Source organism: Centruroides vittatus, unplaced genomic scaffold (genome assembly GCF_030686945.1).
Source record: "Centruroides vittatus isolate TY-2023 unplaced genomic scaffold, ASM3068694v2 contig_767, whole genome shotgun sequence".
NCBI lineage: Eukaryota > Metazoa > Arthropoda > Arachnida > Scorpiones > Buthidae > Centruroides > Centruroides vittatus.
The window spans coordinates 1,336,753-1,355,881 of NW_027122496.1; the positions used below are offsets into that span (position 1 = coordinate 1,336,753).

General features: G+C 39.4%; 2 protein-coding genes across 3 annotated transcripts in view; both read left to right on the forward strand.

Annotated features, from left to right (window-relative positions):
* Window positions 1-10,783, forward strand: part of LOC136981548 (protein FAM193A-like) — an 81,091-nt gene extending 70,308 nt beyond the window's left edge. Inside the window, exons 12-20 of one of the 2 annotated variants that reach the window (XM_067277856.1) lie at window positions 68-923; window positions 991-1,169; window positions 1,244-1,318; window positions 1,387-1,539; window positions 9,618-9,876; window positions 9,945-10,051; window positions 10,120-10,192; window positions 10,266-10,347; window positions 10,421-10,783. In XM_067277856.1, the coding sequence (XP_067133957.1) occupies window positions 68-923; window positions 991-1,169; window positions 1,244-1,318; window positions 1,387-1,539; window positions 9,618-9,876; window positions 9,945-10,051; window positions 10,120-10,192; window positions 10,266-10,347; window positions 10,421-10,553 (1,917 nt within the window). In that variant the 3' untranslated portion in view covers window positions 10,554-10,783. Of the gene's footprint in view, window positions 1-67; window positions 924-990; window positions 1,170-1,243; window positions 1,319-1,386; window positions 1,540-9,617; window positions 10,052-10,119; window positions 10,193-10,265; window positions 10,348-10,420 lie in introns of both variants that reach the window. The other variant, XM_067277857.1, reaches the window with a different exon arrangement.
* Window positions 10,784-11,092: 309 nt separating this feature from the next.
* LOC136981554 (uncharacterized) lies at window positions 11,093-17,656 on the forward strand. The gene is made up of 2 exons (XM_067277873.1): window positions 11,093-12,570; window positions 15,831-17,656. The coding sequence occupies exon 2, from the start codon at window positions 16,101-16,103 to the stop codon at window positions 17,421-17,423; it is 1,323 nt and encodes a 440-aa protein (XP_067133974.1). The 5' UTR covers window positions 11,093-12,570; window positions 15,831-16,100; the 3' UTR covers window positions 17,424-17,656.
* Window positions 17,657-19,129: the final 1,473 nt, after the last annotated feature.

Below are 19,129 nucleotides of genomic sequence, written 5' to 3' on the forward strand. Positions count from 1 at the left end.
TAGTATTAGTCCATTAAGCTTTAAAAATTTAATAATAATTTAATTATTTGTTATCGTCTCTTCAAAGGGAACGATAACGACAGACGTCAAACAGTGTGAGTGTCATGCCTGTGCGAAATTAAAGGAAACGCCGATGCCACCCGCCGGACCGGTTGTGTCGTCTCTTCTTCCTGTGAGTCATTCTCGAACTTCTTTCCCCCTCTTCACTCATCTGAGTGAAATATCCCAAAATAATTCTCGGCCATTGATTCATCCACACTTGTATAATTTACAAGTTGGAAAGGCCAATGCCAGTGGTTCCCAGTCGAATAACTTATCACACCATGCACACTGTGCTGTTGATCTAGATTTTGAGGAACGGGAAGTTTTGCAGGAGCAACTATACATTGCCACATATGGAGAATGGGATTACAATGCGGAAGATGCCAGACCCTTCCCGAATTACCAGAAGTATGGAGATTCCACATTAAACAATCATTTTATCCGTTCTCACAATTCCCATCTGTCACGCTCTTCGGTCAGCAACATCAGCATGACAGGAAGAAGAAAGCCAACGGGTCACGGATCTCCGGCAGCCCAGACCGATCCGGAAATGACTGATGACCGTCTACCTTCGCTTCCACACAGTCCCACGAAAACTCACTTATCTTCTATGCCATCCAATGCCTGCACGAGTCCATACTGTCATGGTCCCGTCGGTTCTTCTGGAGCCAAAAGGCACTGCCATGTGCCAGATGCTCTCCGCTCTGCTCGCAACCAGAACATCAACGGTGACCTGCACTCTTCGGGTAATGCAGGTACGCAGTCTGGAAAGAACCGGTCACAAACGTCCGACAAGGAACAGGTCCACGCGTCAACTAATTCCATATCCAACGTTCCACCCACCCGGTCTTCCGAACTACACGGCAAAGATAATCAAAATGGTAAAGTATTTCAAAGGGTAGGATTCAATGCTAACCAAGAAACTAACCAATAATGCATCCCTTGCAGATAATCAGCCGGTTTCAACGCCATACTGCGAAGATACTGAATGCGAGAGTCACGTGGCAGAGGGAGAGGAGAGTGTGGACGACTCCTGTTCCGAGCAGAGCTCTTCAACGTCCACATCAAACCAACGCGAGAGCCGTGTCTGCGACTGCTGTTACTGTGAAGTATTTGGCCACGGAGTGGTAAGATCCAACTGCCATAATCTGAGAGGGGGATTTTTATTCTTCGGTCAGTAAATGGTCTTTGTTTTTTGCAGCCAGCTGTGGCTCCGGTCAGTAAAAATTATCCAGAAATGAGAGAAAGGTTAAGATTAAGGTTGAGCAAGAGAAAAGTAAGTAATACTTTTATACTAAGAAATTTATTTCTGAGAAGGCACACTTACCTGTAATTATAACTCAGGCGGAAACAGGTGGACCCACAACAAAATCTCAAGACACGATAGAACCTGCGGTGGACAACAGGGCGCTGGAAGAACTGTTAAATTTCATCAATGGAAATAATAATTCTCCCAATAAATCAAAAGCTTCAAAACGACAAAAAAAGAAGAAGAAAGTAAGTTTAAAAATTTATATTTGTTTAAAGTTCTGAACCATGCATTAATAGAAAAATTAAATAGGATTCTAAAGGCCGTGACACACTAGGCAATTTCTCGCCCAGAGACATGTCTCCAAGCAGAAAAAAACCTGATGATGTTCGGCTATGTCCGGACTTACATGGAGACAAGTTGCTGGAGTCATACGATCGACATATCTTACTTGGTAATCAAAAATTTTCACTATCAGTGTAAAAGCATTATCTTTGAGTACCTTGTCGTGTTGTTATTTAATAGTGTGGTTATACCATAAATTCGTTTTTTATGATGAATTAATAATTAATGAAATTTAAACATTGTATCCTATCAACTGTTGACGAGCAACTGTCCTCCATTTTCCTGTCTGTTATATATTTACATTTACTAAAGGATTAGAAGGCCACCACCAATAGGTATAGCCTTGGAAAAAGAAAGATGAAGAGTTATAGTAGAAGTGAGAAGAGTGAAGAGAAGAGAAAGGTAGATAGGAAAGAGTGAAACATGACATCTCAGAGCACCTGCTGAGTGCCCTTTATTAAACACAAAAAAGTACAAATAGCCAAAATACAGTGGTATACAGTATAATTGCCTCTGTTTTGAGGCAGTAAGAGCCCCATTTCAGCTGACTTGCCTTTTTTTTTTTTTTTTTTTTTTTTAACTCTTTCCGCCCTGTGGGCACTAAGAGGGCCTTTTTTAGTAGGCCCATTATGGGTTCGGCCAGGCCCACAATGGGGCGACCGGGTGGTGAGGGACGGGGCCCGACATATCCGAACGGACCACCCCCCCGAAAAATAGCTGACTTGCCTTGGAGCTCAATAAACAAATATGCGCAAATACAACCCGATTGGGGCCATAGATGAACCCTCCATGCAATGGGAAGGAATAAAAGAGAACAACCGTATGTACAAAAAACAGCCTGTAACTGGGTGCAAAGACCCCTGACGGCTAATTTGCTAAAGGGCCCACAAACACACACATGTGAAAATGTACAACCCCTTAGGGGGAAAGACAGAGAAATCCGCCATGCCTTTGGAGGGAACATAAGAAAGCAACCGTTTGTACAAAAAACAGCCCAAAACTGGGCGAAATGGCCCTTAACAGCTACCTTGCCAAAGGGCTTGCACTCAAATAAATGTGTATGTATTGTACATCCCCTATCAAGGGGGTGAGAACCTCCATGACTTTGGAGACTACAAAAGTGCAAATGACAAATTCTCCCTTGAAGGGACCAGGGAAAATGACATTGTTCCTTTGGGTCCGGTGGTGCACGACCAAAGGGTGGTTAAGACACCAACCACCTTAGAACAAAGAATGGTGCCACAATGTATGCCTGTTGACAAGCCTATCCCACAATGCTGTGAGGTGCAGACAATATTAGGGGCAGCCAGAGAGAGTGAGTCCCAGAGCAGACTTTCACAGATGCCAAGCCCGAGTTGATTGCTACCAGGAGGGTCGGTTACCTGGTGGACTTCAAGATGTCTGTCGCCCTGATGAAGGTTTCAAAAGCCTGGAGGGTCCTATGATTGGTAAGGAAATCTTTCATCTGGCAAGGCCAGTGAAAGCCAACATCAGCCAGGGTGCCTGCCAGAAGCCACCTTTCTGCTTTATATTTGGACACAAGAAGATTGTGCTTTGCATTGGTCCTCATCCATAGAGTAAAGGCATTTTGCATCCTCTTTATTAAGAAACCATTTCAAATATACTCAAAAGTTTCCATGGCCCATTATGAATTTTGAGGTGGCAAAGTTGAGCTGGAAGTTCTTAGTTTATCTGTCCATAACACTCAGTAGAAACTCGAAGGTGTGTCGACCCGTATCCTCTGATTCCCACTGGTGTTGCCACAGTTGCATTATGATGTTGTTTAACTTGGTCTTAATGAGGCTATTTTATATATAACAGAGGGAAAGTATTGCAATTAGTCAAAAAAATGACCCCCGAAGATTTTTACATTTTTAGACTTAAGACACCTTGAAATGTCAAGAAATGCAAAAGAATTTGGGGGTAATTTCTGTATGTATGTATGTATGTATGTATGGATGGGTGTTTGTATGTGTGGGGGCATGATTTTGTTCACCCTCTTTGAAGCTTAATAATTTCTGTGCTTTTTGTCAAAATTTTCTGAAATTTTGCAGGGAAGTTTATTTATTAGGGGATTGATGCAATTAAATTTTGGTGGTTTAAAGGTCAAAGGGGTGGGGAGATAATGGAGGGTCATGTGTATCTCCAACAGGGTCGTACTTAATGAAGATTTTACTCGTTATTAACATTTTCGGCTTTTTATAAAACTCATTCCTACTCACAAAATTAAGCTTTTTGCCATTTTATAATAGTTAAAATATAAATATAAAGTTTTTTTAATAAAATATGATAACAGTGGTGCCACCAAAATTTTAAATGTTGTTGGGAAAGTTGAGCAACTCATTGCTGGTTTATTTACTTTTGTGTTGTAAACAAGAGTTGTACTTACGTGATAATTCTGTGCCCTCATTGGTTACAGTGAGAGACTTTTTGCAGAATGTATATTATCAGACCTGACACTAGTATCCAAGATGGCTGCCATTCATGGTGGATGGAATTAATAATTGAAATCAAACTAAATCACATTAGATAACCATATTACATTTCAGTTACATATAATTATTTGTAATATCTGTTTGTAAAATAGTAAAATTGCTATGATGTAATATTATATAAAAACTAATAGAAAAAAATCTAGTACAGGTACTCCTCACTTTACGATCGAGTTCCATTCCGACGACTACGTCGTTAAGTGAATTTGTCGATAAGCGAGGAGCTTGCACTGGGAATATAGGATTGTTGTAAAATTATAAAAATTATGCAACAAACTTCCCGAATTGCAGGTCAAAACTCGATTGGTCGTTAAGCAGATAGGTCATAAAGTGAAGAGTACTTATAGTACACTTAGTGCGCATGTCACCATTCGCCACTGACCGACACTCGAGCCGAGAAAGGGATTCCCCGAATTGCAGGTCGAAACTCGATTGGTCGTTAAGCAGATAGGTCATAAAGTGAAGAGTACTTGTACTTTATAAAAATCAAATTTCATGAATATTTTTCTTTCTGCAAGAAAATTATAAACACATGCTAATGACTTTAAATAGTATTTTGTAAGTTTATTTTGTACTTTAAAATTCCAATAGCAACAGTAGTATCAATCCAATCAAATTAAATTTTTATTGAAATTTATAATTTTATAAATATACAACCTTAGATATAAATTAGGGAAAAGGAAATTTCATTCACTTTACTTTGTCATTATGTACATTAATTTATACAAACAAACTTTAAAATAAATTACTAATATAAAATAATTTCTAACATTTTACACCAACATACACTCAAACCTGTTTTTGTGCGATTTTTTATGTGCGCAATGTGTTTTGTGCAATTATTTTTGTGCAGTATACCAATTTGATTGAAATTCATATACCGCACACAAACAGGTTTGAGTGTATTAACAATTACCATAAAGATACCATTTTCTAACATTCATTCTACATCTTGAAAGCCTTACGATTAATTTTGTCCTTTGCAATAATTATTCAAAAATATGTTGCTCGATATCTTATAGTATTTCACTACCAATGTTCTTAAAGAAATTCCACATTTACAAAAAGACATCAAAATCTGTATAGTGCATTTCAAAGTGAACCAATGCTAAATGAATGAATGACAAGTTTCCTCTGGAAGTTCAATTTCAGGAAATCTTTTACATATATTTCATTCACTAAATGCTAAATATCTTAAAAACAATAATACATACATTCATCAGAAAAGCTGATGGACACTTCAAACCACCATGATTTAGGGCATCAAAATAATAAGAAAACTTTTCATTATTCTATATTAAGTTTCTGTCTGTCATTGCAGCTAATACACAAAGCTCACATTTTTCTTTCTTCGTTTTCAGTGAATAATTGTAAACACTGTGCAACATATCCACCAATGCAGACCGTTACTTTTTGACTATTTTCTTCAACCTGTATGTACTGTACTTATATATTTTAACACAAAATCAAATTTGCTCAAAACATTATCTAGCAAAGTTACAGCAAAACAGGCATTCGCACTCGAACAAGACGAAACAAATTAATTAATTGAAAATTCTCCTAGTGAAGCTTATCTCATTTTTAATACACTACAAAGTTTTAATTTCCTTTCAGATTCTAGAATTTGCTCCGCCGATACATAATTGCTACCGCTCGTCCGTATTGTCCAAATCGACTCTCTAATTTATCTGTCTGAAATTTCCCTAAATATATATATCCACTTTAAATTATGAAAAATATATTTACACAAATCTATAAAACATTCAACAGTATAAATTTCAGATGTCAATTTTCCACCGAGTACTGAAGTTTGCCAAACTCATAAAAACACCGAATTCTTCTAAATATTTAAGTTTTGGATGGTCAGGTACAAAAGTAGGGTTGCAGTCAGAATCTCTCAGCTGTTTTCCTTTATATTCTTAACATTAACGATTTTCCACCAACGAATAATAAGTTTTAAAAAAGTTATTGTTCCAACAGAACAGTCACCTTCATTTTCAGCTTTCTTTCTTACTAATGCTACGAGTCGCATAAACTTCACCATGTAATATGCATATAAAATTTTCACAATCCTCTAGGAGTTTACATTTTCCTTTAAATACTTTTCCTACGAAAGACATGCCAGCGATGTTATTCTCCATTTTACTTAATAATTGTCATAAATATGATGAATTTGGGAGTGTCAGCAGTTTGCTTGAATGTATTAAGTGATGTGCCCCAGGAAGTGAGTAAAATAATGTCAAAGTCCAAAGCAGTATCAGTTGAGTATCTTGACTGGGTAGTGCAAGTTTTAGTTCTTGTATGAATTTTGGACCAAAATATTCAGAGGAAATTAAAGTCTATGTCAACAAACAAGCATAAGCGAGAGTTTTTCTTTACTATCTAGATCTTCCTTCTCGAAAGCTGCGAGGCGACTTGCCAGACAGTCAAATTTGGTCCATTTATCACAGATTAATTTTTCACCAAGACACCATTTAAAGTGATCACTAGAAAATTTAACATTATAATAAAATATCAGAACAGATAGAGATGTTGAAATTTTAATAGAAACTGTTATCTTTGATGCTTCGGTACAATTATCGTGGTCAATCCGAAACAGGGAAATACGATTTTCTTTAATACTTAGAACGAAAGGCTCGATAATCCTATCAATTACTTCTTTTTGAAATTCGTCAAATTCTGTTATATCGTCCCTTGGCTCCACTCTCGAAACTGCTGGTCATCACGAGCAAGAACTTGCTCTAAACGTTCTTTGGGATTCTTTCTTTTGGGAGGTAACTGCTTGGGAGGAGAGGAGGATTGATTTTGAAAAACTGTAGGGTATGCATCTTCTCGCAGCTTTGACTTTTTCCTCGGTACACTTTAGCACAAGGAAATTTGTCTTCTCTAATAATGGAATCGGTGACGGAATGATTTATTGTTTGTTTTATTAAGTTATGGCAACGCAACACTCGGGCGATGCCTTCCGGGAGGTCTTTTTAAGGGTAACTGGCCCCTCCTTATTCGGGCGTTACAGAAGCGGAGAAGACCCGTCCCGGCCAAGCGCAAACCCACGATCGAACTCCCAGTGTTTGGGAAATGGAATCGCTCGACCACTCACCGGTGGGCCACAAAATGATTTGTACAAACTGCCGAGTTATTTGTCGGTGAAAAATTTTCACGATACACGCTTTCGATTTCTCTACTAAAAGTTTTTACTTCGGGGAAACAAAAAAAATAGGAACTAATGGTCGATCTTTATAATAATTGGATTTGCATCCAGGGACGCAACAATCCGTGGCATTAAAAGAAAAACTTTCATTAGAATATAGGACAATGAAGTTTTATCACTTTATTCTAAATCTAATATATCTTAAATCTTATAAAGTTTAGGTATTACTTCCGTAGCCAATAAAGTACAGTACGAAAAGTAAAATATTTGTCTTATCTAGACATAAATATAGGAATATTCCTTAAGTTAGTCTATTCATATTCGCACTCGGTCACCAAAGATAATTTTACTACAAAATCACATTTAACACCATAATTTCTCTTAATTTCTTTTTCTTCTTTCTATCCTACTTAACGAGATAATTAGGCACAGGAAACCATTAAAAGTGTTTACGGTACACTATAAGTCGATAGAATACTTTAAGAAGCTACGCATTACTATCACCGCCACAAACTTGTGCCATTTTCTTCTTTTCTGCTTCCAGTGTGTGGGGTCCTGCTTTTTGTCTCCAAAAAGTTAAAACGATTTGACTCCCCGACCACTGCCTTAATCTGCGACTCCCACTGCCCGAGAAAAGGGACACTTCCACGAAAGTCGCCTAGTGTGTCACGGCCTTAACTCAAAGACCGTGTAGACTCCGCAAACACGTGGTCTGCGGGTTTGAAAGAAAGGGAATAACAAAAATGGAAATGAATAGTCGGTGGAAGCGTGTAATTGAACAAACAAAGGTTTATTGGAGACAAAAAAACACGATTAATTGTCGATACACGACTCGGTCCCGAAATCCGATCGCGTTACAATCTTAATACTGTCCGATTATCACCTTCCTAAGTTTCCTTCTCTCTACGCGAGGCCCTATTTTACCCAACAGTTATTACGACTATAAGTATATAAATATACAAACTTTCTCTTGTAATACAAAAATCGTTGACCACGGTGATACTAGTTAGTCCTCCTCGTTGTTAGATGGTAATCCCTTTTTCATTTCGTACAATTCCTTCGATGGAAGTCGATTCCCGCGCTCGTCCTCTTACCTCCGCTTTCTTCCTCTAACGGCTCGCCACGTCTTCAGGGTTCCAACCCACAAAAGTCCTCAAGAGGCAGTCCCAGGACAAAGAAGAAAAAGGAAAAATCCCCTGTACATGGGTTACACGTGTTTTTATAACTTCCCGCTAGCCGACGTCACTCCGCCCCACGTGACCCCACGACGGGCCAATCACCACAACGAAAGTCCAGCCAGCAGGTAGATGGTGGTAACACGGAAGGAAACGAAAATGACCCGTACAGAAACATACACGCGACACGACATAAACGAAAAACAAAAATATAAAATAAAACAAACGGAGTATTATATATATAATAGCTGCGAAGCGCTACAACCGTTTGTTTCCGCTTCCCTTTTACGGGGATTTCCGGAAAAAGGTTTTCCCATAGAAGCATTAAATTTTTAACGCTGTCGGATGAAGATGACGTGCATGACCAGAGGTTACGATCGGTCTTTAAGCCCAGCGCAATTCGGTCGATGCCATCAGACGAGATTTTCTTTCCGCCGTCTGGCCAAATCACTCGCGACTAGGTTCTTCGGGAACTTTCCCTCTACCCCTCTGCAAATGTGTCGAAAATCGATCACGGCCGTTGCCTTCCTTATAAGCTTAGTGCTACCATCACTAGCGTGTTTTTTATTGGAGACGAATTAAATTAAAAATTGCAGCTGGTAGACGAAATAAATGGAATAAATATTTCAATGCGCGCGAGCATCTGGGGATGGGGACCCGAAAAATCCACGTGCCGAATCCGAGAAGGGTGGAAGGGAGCGCCTACTTTCCGTCCGAGCTGGTACGATTTTAGTTGTCTAGTTTGCGCTTAGCCCGACTCTGGCTCCTCCACTCGGCGCGATTTCGAGGCGTTTTCGTGGCCTTTGTCACCGCCGGTGCACCGTGATCCAGCACGGGACAACGTAGTCTCGCCCGGGGGTTCTGCGGCAGCCAACCCGCACCGGGTATCGTTAATTTCCAGCGTAGGCGGCACGGTTCACGTACAAACGTAGTGTGGAAAAATCGTAAAGATGTAAAAAGTAGTAAATATTAAACTTGTTATAAAACTTGCCACTTTTTAAAAAAATTCCCATAATTTATTGCGTGGGGCAGCGACGGAGCGAAGTGGAGTGCAGTCAGTTATCATTTACCGCCCGAGCAAAGAGAGTTAAGAAATATTTTGGTGGTGACGGCCCACGCGGTTTGGAGTAAATATTAATAGAAGAGATTGCGTAACGTTTCAGGCGGAAGAGAAGATCGTCAAGCAGTTAGAAAACTGCAGCCTGCGAAGCGAAGAGATCTACCAGTCTTCGGATTCCTACCAAAAATCAAAATACCGCTGCCCGGAGGCCCAGTGCGAAGACGTCTGCGGAAAGAAGACGGCTTTTGCGCCCGATCCCGGCCAATTTCTCAACGGCGTCTCCACGCAGAAGAACCAATGCTGCGGCCAAGATTCCTCCAATCCGTGCAAAGACCAGAACGGAACCGGCGCAGCCACTAAAGGTGAGAGGTGGGATTCGGGGCCCGCGACTCCTCCCGGCGTCCTAACCGACTCTTCTCCCGAATCACAGGCAACCCGGAGACCACCGACTCCGGAAGCGGGAGGTCGACGGCGCGTCCCCAGGGGACGGACTCTGCCGCCAAAGAGAACAAGAAGAACGCCGCGCCCGACGGTCAGGTAAACGGAGGAGAGGCCGCGGCCGTCTGCGAAATTTCATTTTACAATGGCCGCCTTTCTCTTTTTAGAGTCCGAAACCTTCCGCCAGGAGCAAAAAGAACAAGAAGAAGAAGAACTGTCTGGACGACGCCACTTCCCTGGGTAAGTACCGCCTGGCCACCTCTCTCTCTCTCTCTCTCTCCGCCCCTATACTTACCGTCCCGACCGTTTTCAGACGACGTCTTCCTGCCTAAAGACATCGATTTGGAAAACGGAGAACTGGACGAACTGGAAAAGGAACTGGAGGCGTTTAAAAGGTCACTGGTCGTCTTTCTTCTCTCTTTCTCGCGGCGCCACCACCGCCCCCACTAACTTTCGCGGATCTTTCAGGTTCTGTTTCAATTCCAAGCCGCTGGCCCGCAAGGAGAAGGTCAACGTCAACCTCAAGGACATAGTTCTGAAGAAGAAGTCTCAGTACGCGTCGTCGGGAACCAACGCCTCTTCCCAGAACCAAAAGTGTTGAACGCCGTCGCGGACGTTACCTATCTATCTATATTTCTCTCGACCGGATCCGATCGGACGGGAACCGCCACCACGACGAAGACGTATCCAGTAAACTGTTGATTCTGTCCTTTGTTATCTATCGTTTATTCGCATTTTGTTACGGCCGAAGAGAATAAAAGCAGACTGGTATATATCAGTTGAAGTTAAAAAAAATCCTCTCTCTCTCTGCCTCTTAGAGGAGAAATTCCGTTGTGTTCGTTGCGTGAAAATCTTCGGTTTTGTAATTCTAAAAAATTCCCTCGGTAAAACGTAATGATTTTTTCACTCTTCTAAAAAATCAAGAGAAGTTCTAGTCGGTTGCACGCGTTTCGTTCGCTAGAATAATCGTCGAAGAAATTTTTGGAGCGATGTGACTTTTTTCGTTTTTTTACAAGTTTAGATGGAAATTTCTCCGTCCGCTTAAAAAAATAACTTCCGATAACACCGGGGAATTTTTCGTCCGAATGAAAAAAGTGCGTTTCTCACGCGATTCGCCAGGAAAAAAGTTTGACGTTTCGTACGGTTTGTTAAAGAATTCGAACCGTAATTCGTAGGAAAAGTTGTAGCGTTCGGAATCGTTCCGCTAGCGCGACAAAGACACGCCCTCGGGGTTCGTTCCCTTTTGCCGTTTACTGATACGGTCTATTTGCATTTATCGGATTCTAAAATAAATTCGAAACGTCATGCGATACTCTGAAATTGCCGGCTAAATCCGCACGTAATTACTGCCCGGACTGGACTAATTAAACAGAGAAAACAAACGCGCGCATGGCAAGGAATCGACACAAACGCTTCTCTTCAAGGTCTCCCGCGACCTTTTACGTTTACGTCACCGTACGAGGAAATGGGACGCGCGTGGATCGAAGAACTTTAGTTCTAGATCGGCATTTTTTTTCTAGAAGATCAAACGAATTAGCATAGTTCTGTCGGCTTTAATTATTAAAGTTATTGGGGTGTTGTTAACGAGGAAAACGGAGACAATACCGTTGTTTTCTCAAGTACCGCCTGCGGGCATTTTTTGCCTATTATGTTACAGAACCCAAGTGGGTCGGAGGAGTCCCCGTTTCACGCGCGATGGTTCTCCCGCCGATAAAGAAAACGCTTGTAATAGGCGGATACTATTTCGGATGGGGGAAAATTAGGGAATTTTCCCGTTAGGTGGCGAAAATCCGAAACGAGCTTGCCAGGGAAAATGTTTTATTAACGAATTCAATTTGCGCGAATAAATTATGCATGCAAACGAGAGTCTGGGAGTAATAGGGAATTTTCCCGCAAAAAATTCGCGTTTGTCGCACCGGAATCGAAATGCGATGGCGACCAAAAGCCAACATTTTTATAGAAAGTGTTCGGTTGCGCGAACGAATTACGTCTTCGGGATTTTCGAACTCGAGTGCTAAGGGGCAAATCCGGTAAAGGGTTAGTTCTGGTAAACGCATTTGAAATTCCCGCAGAAGCGACTCTACGCATCGGTCACAAACGTCAACAGACTCGTACGGGGTTAAAGTAGGACGACGTCATAATTTCTAAATAAGTGAGGGGCACGGACTTTCCGGCAAACTTATCACGTTTTTCGTTCAAGAAAGCGTTAAATAGAATCGGAACTTCTAAAAGCGCCAGGGAACGTAGCGGACCCGGAAGAAGCGATACACGAAACGTTCTCACGAGGATTTTTTTTTCTGTTGCTCCAGGTTTCTGCCCCCCGGCGAGCGACGCGTTTCGTTTCGTCTCCGCCAATCGACGCCGTCGCGCCGCGCCGAGCGGCGAAGGGGTTGGATTTTTTCCGGCCGAGAGGAGCCGAGGAAAAGTCTCGCGCAATCTTTTGTGCGGCATCGAACACGAGACAACGACATTCTGAATGCGTCTGCGGGACGATCCTTAAGAATTTCGTAGGATTTAACTTGTTGACGCCGCATCGAAAATGGCAAACTGCGGAAATTACTGTTTACTTTTCTTAATTGTGGCATCGTTACTCGACCTTCCCTCCTCCTTTCCCTCAGGTAAGTGAATTCGCCATCCCTCTTCCTACCCGGCCTCCGAGGGATTTTGGCCCACCTAAACACGTGACCTAGCGCTTAAGAACTTCTGCCGAAATTTTACTCGGGGGTCACCCAGACATTTTTAAAGTAATTGAATAAATATACCCTTCTAAAGAGACGCGCTTCGACGATTTCCTCGCTCTAGCGAGGTAAATGAGGCATCGAAAGTAGTACAGAAAGTGAGATTTTCTTAACTGGGACGTCTTCCCTATCTCGTTCGTAACGTTACCGTCGATGTTACGACGTTCGATACGAAATTTAATTTTCACACAAACGTCTCGCCGCCGTTCTGTGCAGGTTATTGTTCTACAAACGTTCGAAAATAGACACATTGTGTGGTGGACACGATTAGGTATTAATTTTGGTAACGTAACGTCACGCACCCCACCCCCTAATCTAGTATTTTTACGATCTGCGAGTTCCGAATTGATAAATCTACGGGATAACGAATTATCAGATCGTTGGTGTTATCGGGGTAACTGAAGAACAGGCGCTAGGTAGCACGAACGAGTTACGATCTGAGTGCGTTCTTGCGTGTAACAATTCTAATTATTTTATTGGATTGTGTATTTCTTTTTGTATTTGTTTATGCTACGTAGACGAAAGGGGGTTTTTGGATAAACACGACGACAATTTAGGCAATAACTTTCTCTAAAGTTACGTATCACGCGTGACGAATTTTCCTGCCTTACGTAAAACGAAAGCCATTTTTCCTTCGGCTAACGGAAAAATTTACATAAATCTAGAAAAATGAGGCAGATGAGGTCATTCCGATTTTGTCCCTGTTTCGTGTTTAGTATATTTATAAATGCGCGTAGAAAGTTAACTTTCGGAGGTGTCTATAGGGAAAAAAAACCCTAGCGATCAACGAACCTTATAGGGAAAAACGCGTAACCGGAGGGAAATTTTTAAACTTAATTATTCACAATTCTTAAGAGTTACATTTGTGTAGTTAATGTAGCTTAAAATTTAATTAATGGTTAGAGAAGTAACAGGTAGGATGGATGCATATAAGTAGGGGAATGTCATTGCCATCTCTATTTTAAAATTATCTTTTTTAAATGGTTAAAGGTCAGGAGGTCAGGATGAACGAACTTAATCGGGGACCGTATTGTTTCTAAAATCAATGAAGAGAGAAATAAGACGTAAAAACGTTACGAGTCGACCCTCGAGTTACGACATTAACCGGATAACTATTAATTTCGGTTAGTAGTTACGCGGGTTAACTGGAAACGATGTCCGGCTATCCGGTTACACTGGTTAAAATTTGGCATAATTTATAAATGATCCGGTTGGGAAACCGGTACTTCTCTCGATTAGTTCCGTCAGATCCTGCCGAATTATAAAGTTATATAGGTTCTAATGGGATAATTAACGGGAGGAAGATGGAATTATGCCCGGGGAGTAATTCCCAAACACAGGAAAATAGTTCGTTTTCTTATGTGGAACACCAGGAAAGTTTTGTATATTTACAGTTAAAAAATATACATGAACATCAACTGAGCATCCGTCCTGTTATGAATAAAGTGTAAATACACGACTTACCAAATACAAAATTTTTAATATAGAGGGGGGAGGGTTTGCACGAAGATTTGTGCGCGACGTCCTCAGCAGACATAAGTGAACCGAAATCAGGCCGTTTCCATGCTCCGAGCATCAAAATTAAATTGTTACTCTGACTAAAAACTCGTTCTCTTCATTTGTAATTTTTAGTTTATAACATAATATATAATAATTACGGGTAAAAGTTCCGCCTTTCCCGATTCCATCATCATATAAAGACAATTTGATAGTTAAATTATGGTTTTAAACTTCCTTAGAGAAAAAAATTCTTTGCAGTGTATCTAAAAGTGGTAAGCGTTAATAAACTATTCGAAATATAAGCTACTATTATATTTATCATACATTTTTAAAGCAAAATCTAATTGTTACAATTAAATGTAAGATGCAATAAATATGCAAAGAAATAGTTACAGTTGGATCTGAGAATCTGTATTGTGTTTACGATCTTCATTTGTAGTTTTCAGATTGCTCTGCTGACCTGGCTGGCATGTTTTAGTCAATCCACCATTTCTCTTCCTGAAAACTACACTGGCTTATTCTTCTTTCTTCCATACCTCACCTGATCCAGTCATTTCCACTAAGGCATTTTTTTTGTCATTTATCTCCCCCGTCTTTCCATATCTCTCACATAGCCTTCTTCCATCATCACTGTTGTGTGTCTATACCATTTATTCCTTGTCTTTGCAATCCTCTCTAACCACTTTCTCGCTCGATCCAATTAAAATTTCTTGTGACAGTAAATAAAACACAATTTGCTCTTGCTTTTTGTCGAAATCCACGTCTCTGGTATTTATTGCGATAAAATATTTATTGAACACTCGACGAGTGTTCGTAAATATTAATAGTACTTGGTTCGGTCAAAAAGAAATCGGAATTTCCCTCGTTGGTTTATTCGAGTATCCCACCACTTCACGAGATTTCTTATTCCCTTTTCGTAAAAACAATTTGACTGCTTGCAAACCCGTTCCCCGATCCCCTCTCTCGAGTCGTCGTCCGATTTTCTTTAGTTAAACGTGACGTGTATTATTGAATGTGCCGAGCCGCGGCAATTGGATTAACCTCCGGATGGTTGGAAACTTCGTCGACCGGATACTCTGGATAGAGGTATTTGCGGCAGCAATGTTAGTGTCGTGATGGCCGACTTCGGTTTGCCATTATGCAAGTTGTCTGGTACCGATTTTCGTCCTGCACGAAATCCCTTGGCCCGTTTCGAGTTGAGTCGTTAAGACAAGAATACATTGTCAAAAACACAATGTATTCTTGTCTTAACGGCTACTAATCGACAACGAATTTCACTGGATTTAACTTTCTCTAATGTCAGAAATTTGATGACTGAACGCTGCCCTTCCTTGAATGGGCTTGCACTGGTGTACAGCATTTTCCGGAGTAGCTTATCTGTGCTGCTGTGCAGTAGAAGTGCTGCTAACGTATGCAAAATATTAATAAACAATGTTCCTACATACCTGCGAAATTCTGTTTTTCCAGCACAAATGCTTTATTTTTAAGAAAATAATTCTGGTTTCTTTTTGACCAAGTAATTTACTAATGCTCAATTACGTCAGAAAACGGTGACAGGCTTGTAGTAACACAATAGTAAGGACTATGGTAAGACCAAAGTAAATAATCTAATGCTAACAGTAAGTTGTTTGATTTTGCAGAACGAAGACGGGTTATTTATTACAGTCTTCCGCAAGGAAAGAATCCCGCCACGGTCGACCCGTCCAAATTAGCATCCATCTTGTCACCACTTCTGAAGGGAAGAACTACTACACCATTGTCTTCGAAAAAAGAAAGCAAGACCTCCAGATACGACAAAAGGGCAGAGCATCATCATCTTTTATCAAAATTCGGATAATTTCCCATCAGTGAAATCAAAAAACTTTCAAGATTTATTTTCTAGATTTCTGACTCGTCAGTTTTCAAATAGGATGATGATGATTGTTCCTGCTGGTGGTGGATCATCACCTTCTAATAGCACCACCACTAGTACTAGTGCTAGTACCAGTACCACCAGTACCACCAACCACCACCACCACCACACCACCACAACTCCTTCCCCTACAACTACAGTCAGAAGTACATCGTCATTGCCTCCAACTCCAAATACTTTCAATACTACTGCTATTATCATGTCTCAAAAGGATAATTTGACTCTTTCTGATCCTGACTTGTCGTCATCTGTTTTAGAACCAGTTCAGCTTTCAAATGACACTAGTGACAATCAGACATCTTTAATAAACGAAACTAATATCGTGCACTTGGAAGCAAACCACACTGCAATGGAAACGATACTGGAAATAGCCAATACGACATCATTTGTACAGCCAAATCTAACTACAAAACGACCGCATACTACTAAAAGTAAAAATCACACGAGTGTCCAATATTCTATATCCACTTACAGTGTTAGCAGTTCAGACAATTCAGAAACTAGAACTTATTCTTTTGAACCAAAAAGACTGAAACCACAAGAAGAAAGTAAAATTAAAATGAGAGATCCTGGATACATAATTTTCACTGCATTAAATCCCAATATATCTGATGTACTTCGACCCGTCTACAAAGGAAGTGATGACGATTCAAAAGTGAGTGAAGAGACACAAACTTCAATTTCTGTTAGTGTAGATAATTCTGACAATACCTTCTCAACACCATCTCCAAAAACTTATGTATTAATAGAAGATTTCCAAGGGGAAAAATTAACCAGGAAGGCAACTAAGAAAACTAATCCATCTGATAAAAGTCAAACACAAACAAGCCACGAATCAAAGAAAACTGTTGCAGGATCTCTCAAAAATCTCAGACATTCTAATTATCACATAACAAATTATACTTATGTAGCAGACGAAACTACTGCCGACAGAAGGATGTCGACATCAGATTCCGACATGAAAACATCCGAAACAGAATTTCTCCCACTCACCGACATAACCTTCTTCAATCCCTTCCCTGCATTCAATTCAGATGGTGATTCATCAGAGGATCGTGGTGGCTACGGAGGCTACTCCGAAGACCGGCCGGGACAGTATTATCATGCTTCCGAGGCTAGAGAAAAAGATTACGGCGTATTGGGAAGTGGAAATTTCGAAGTCGTAAAAGGGGGCATATATAAGGAAGAAGAAGGATCCGAAAATAATCTCCGCTACCACCGTGCTAATCCAGAACCCTATAATAATCACGGATACCAGGAAGACGAAGCCCAGTATGACTTTGGTTCCATTTCAGTTTCGATTATTCAATGCACTGTCTGAAAGAAGACCAGTCAGGATCTTACCTTCAAACAGAGGGTTGAGATTTGGAAGCTCACAGCTGATACCGACTACAGCCGATCTGCTCGCAATGGCATGATTTTCTGCAATTTGAAAAGTAAATTGTAAGTTCTGAAATGTTAAATACAGATTTGAGTTGGACAATTACAGATCAGTATGTAAAAGTTTTTAAAATTTATTAAAGCTTTAATATATTAGTGTTTTTATTAAATCTATTTATTAACATTAAGTGCAATACATAATTTGTATCAGTTTTCAATTAACTGCAAGGCATTTGTTATTTGCTGGCTTACAAAATTGTCTCAAAGTTCTTCCAGTTGTCATACATTGGTTTAAAAGTTTCCAAAAATATAACAACATACAAGGATGAATGAACAAGCAGCACAACACCACATACCTGCAATTGTACTGGATTTACACTGTTTCTGTAACTAGTTTCCTTTCATATTATCTTAGGATGAAAATACGGATATAACACAAAATGCAATAAAATTTAATTTTTATAACAATATTAATATACTATTTCTGGTAAATCTAACCTGATAAAACAACTTTTAGATTTTTTTTTCTGTTCAAAAAACTATTACCTGTAACAAACAGGTTGTATTTCTCTAAAAATGGAATTTGAGAAAATAAATCTACAGTTTTTCAACTATTATATAACATACTTTGAAATAGGTATCACTTGATTTTAAAAAAGGAATAATTTAAAATATTTACAGATCTATTACATAATGAGTAATAATGAACTTAATGCTAAAAGTAGCATTCTGAAAACATAATTTACTGAAATGTTTCGAAATATTGCAAATAATAAAACAACAATACTAGATAAAATAAAAAATTGTAACACAACAAAAAGCAATTTTTAGATAATAATAATATCTCAGCTTGAAGGAAAACTGACTTCTTTTAACAATTCAGTTAATATATGCAAAAAATTTTAAAATAAGCTTTCTATTTATAAATAGAAGAGGTTAAGGGAAAAAATTGTTGATCTTGTATAAATCCTTCTTTTGCGGGGACAAATATTCAAAACTGAAATTGAATAGCAATGGAAAAATGTGGTCTATATTTGCATATTGTTAAATCAGAGAAGTGCATTTTAAATTCAAAACTGTTTGATGCTGATTAAAAAGCAATTGTATAGTGATGAAATACTTTAAAGCATGATCAATGTATTAACAGTTTTCAGCTCTGAAGTCTTCCAGTTTATTATAATTGGCAAATAATTGTATTTTGCATGCACATAAAAAGTGCTAGAAGATATTTTAAATGAACAGCTGAAACATTTGGACTCATTACTCTGTCACATACAAGAGTTATTGTATCTGAATTTGTAAAATGATAATGTTTGGTCTTGTTTAAATTAATAAGAAGAAAAAGAAACAGTTATAGATGTTGTTGCTAGGTGTTCTAGGTATGCTTGACTTCCTGTTTAATGTCTTCTATTCTATCATTGGTATTTCGTCACATTTTTGTGGTGTATGTGATCTCTAAACAAGTACCTACAGCTTGTTGGGAAATAATTTTTCTAACTTTACTTTTAGCCTACTCTATAGAGTTCTATGTACTGTGAAAGAACCTGTATAAATTGCTGTAATCATGTACAATAAACACACCAGCTATAACAAATTGCTTTATATCATGCTTATTTAATATTCAGTAAAACAATATATGAAATTAGA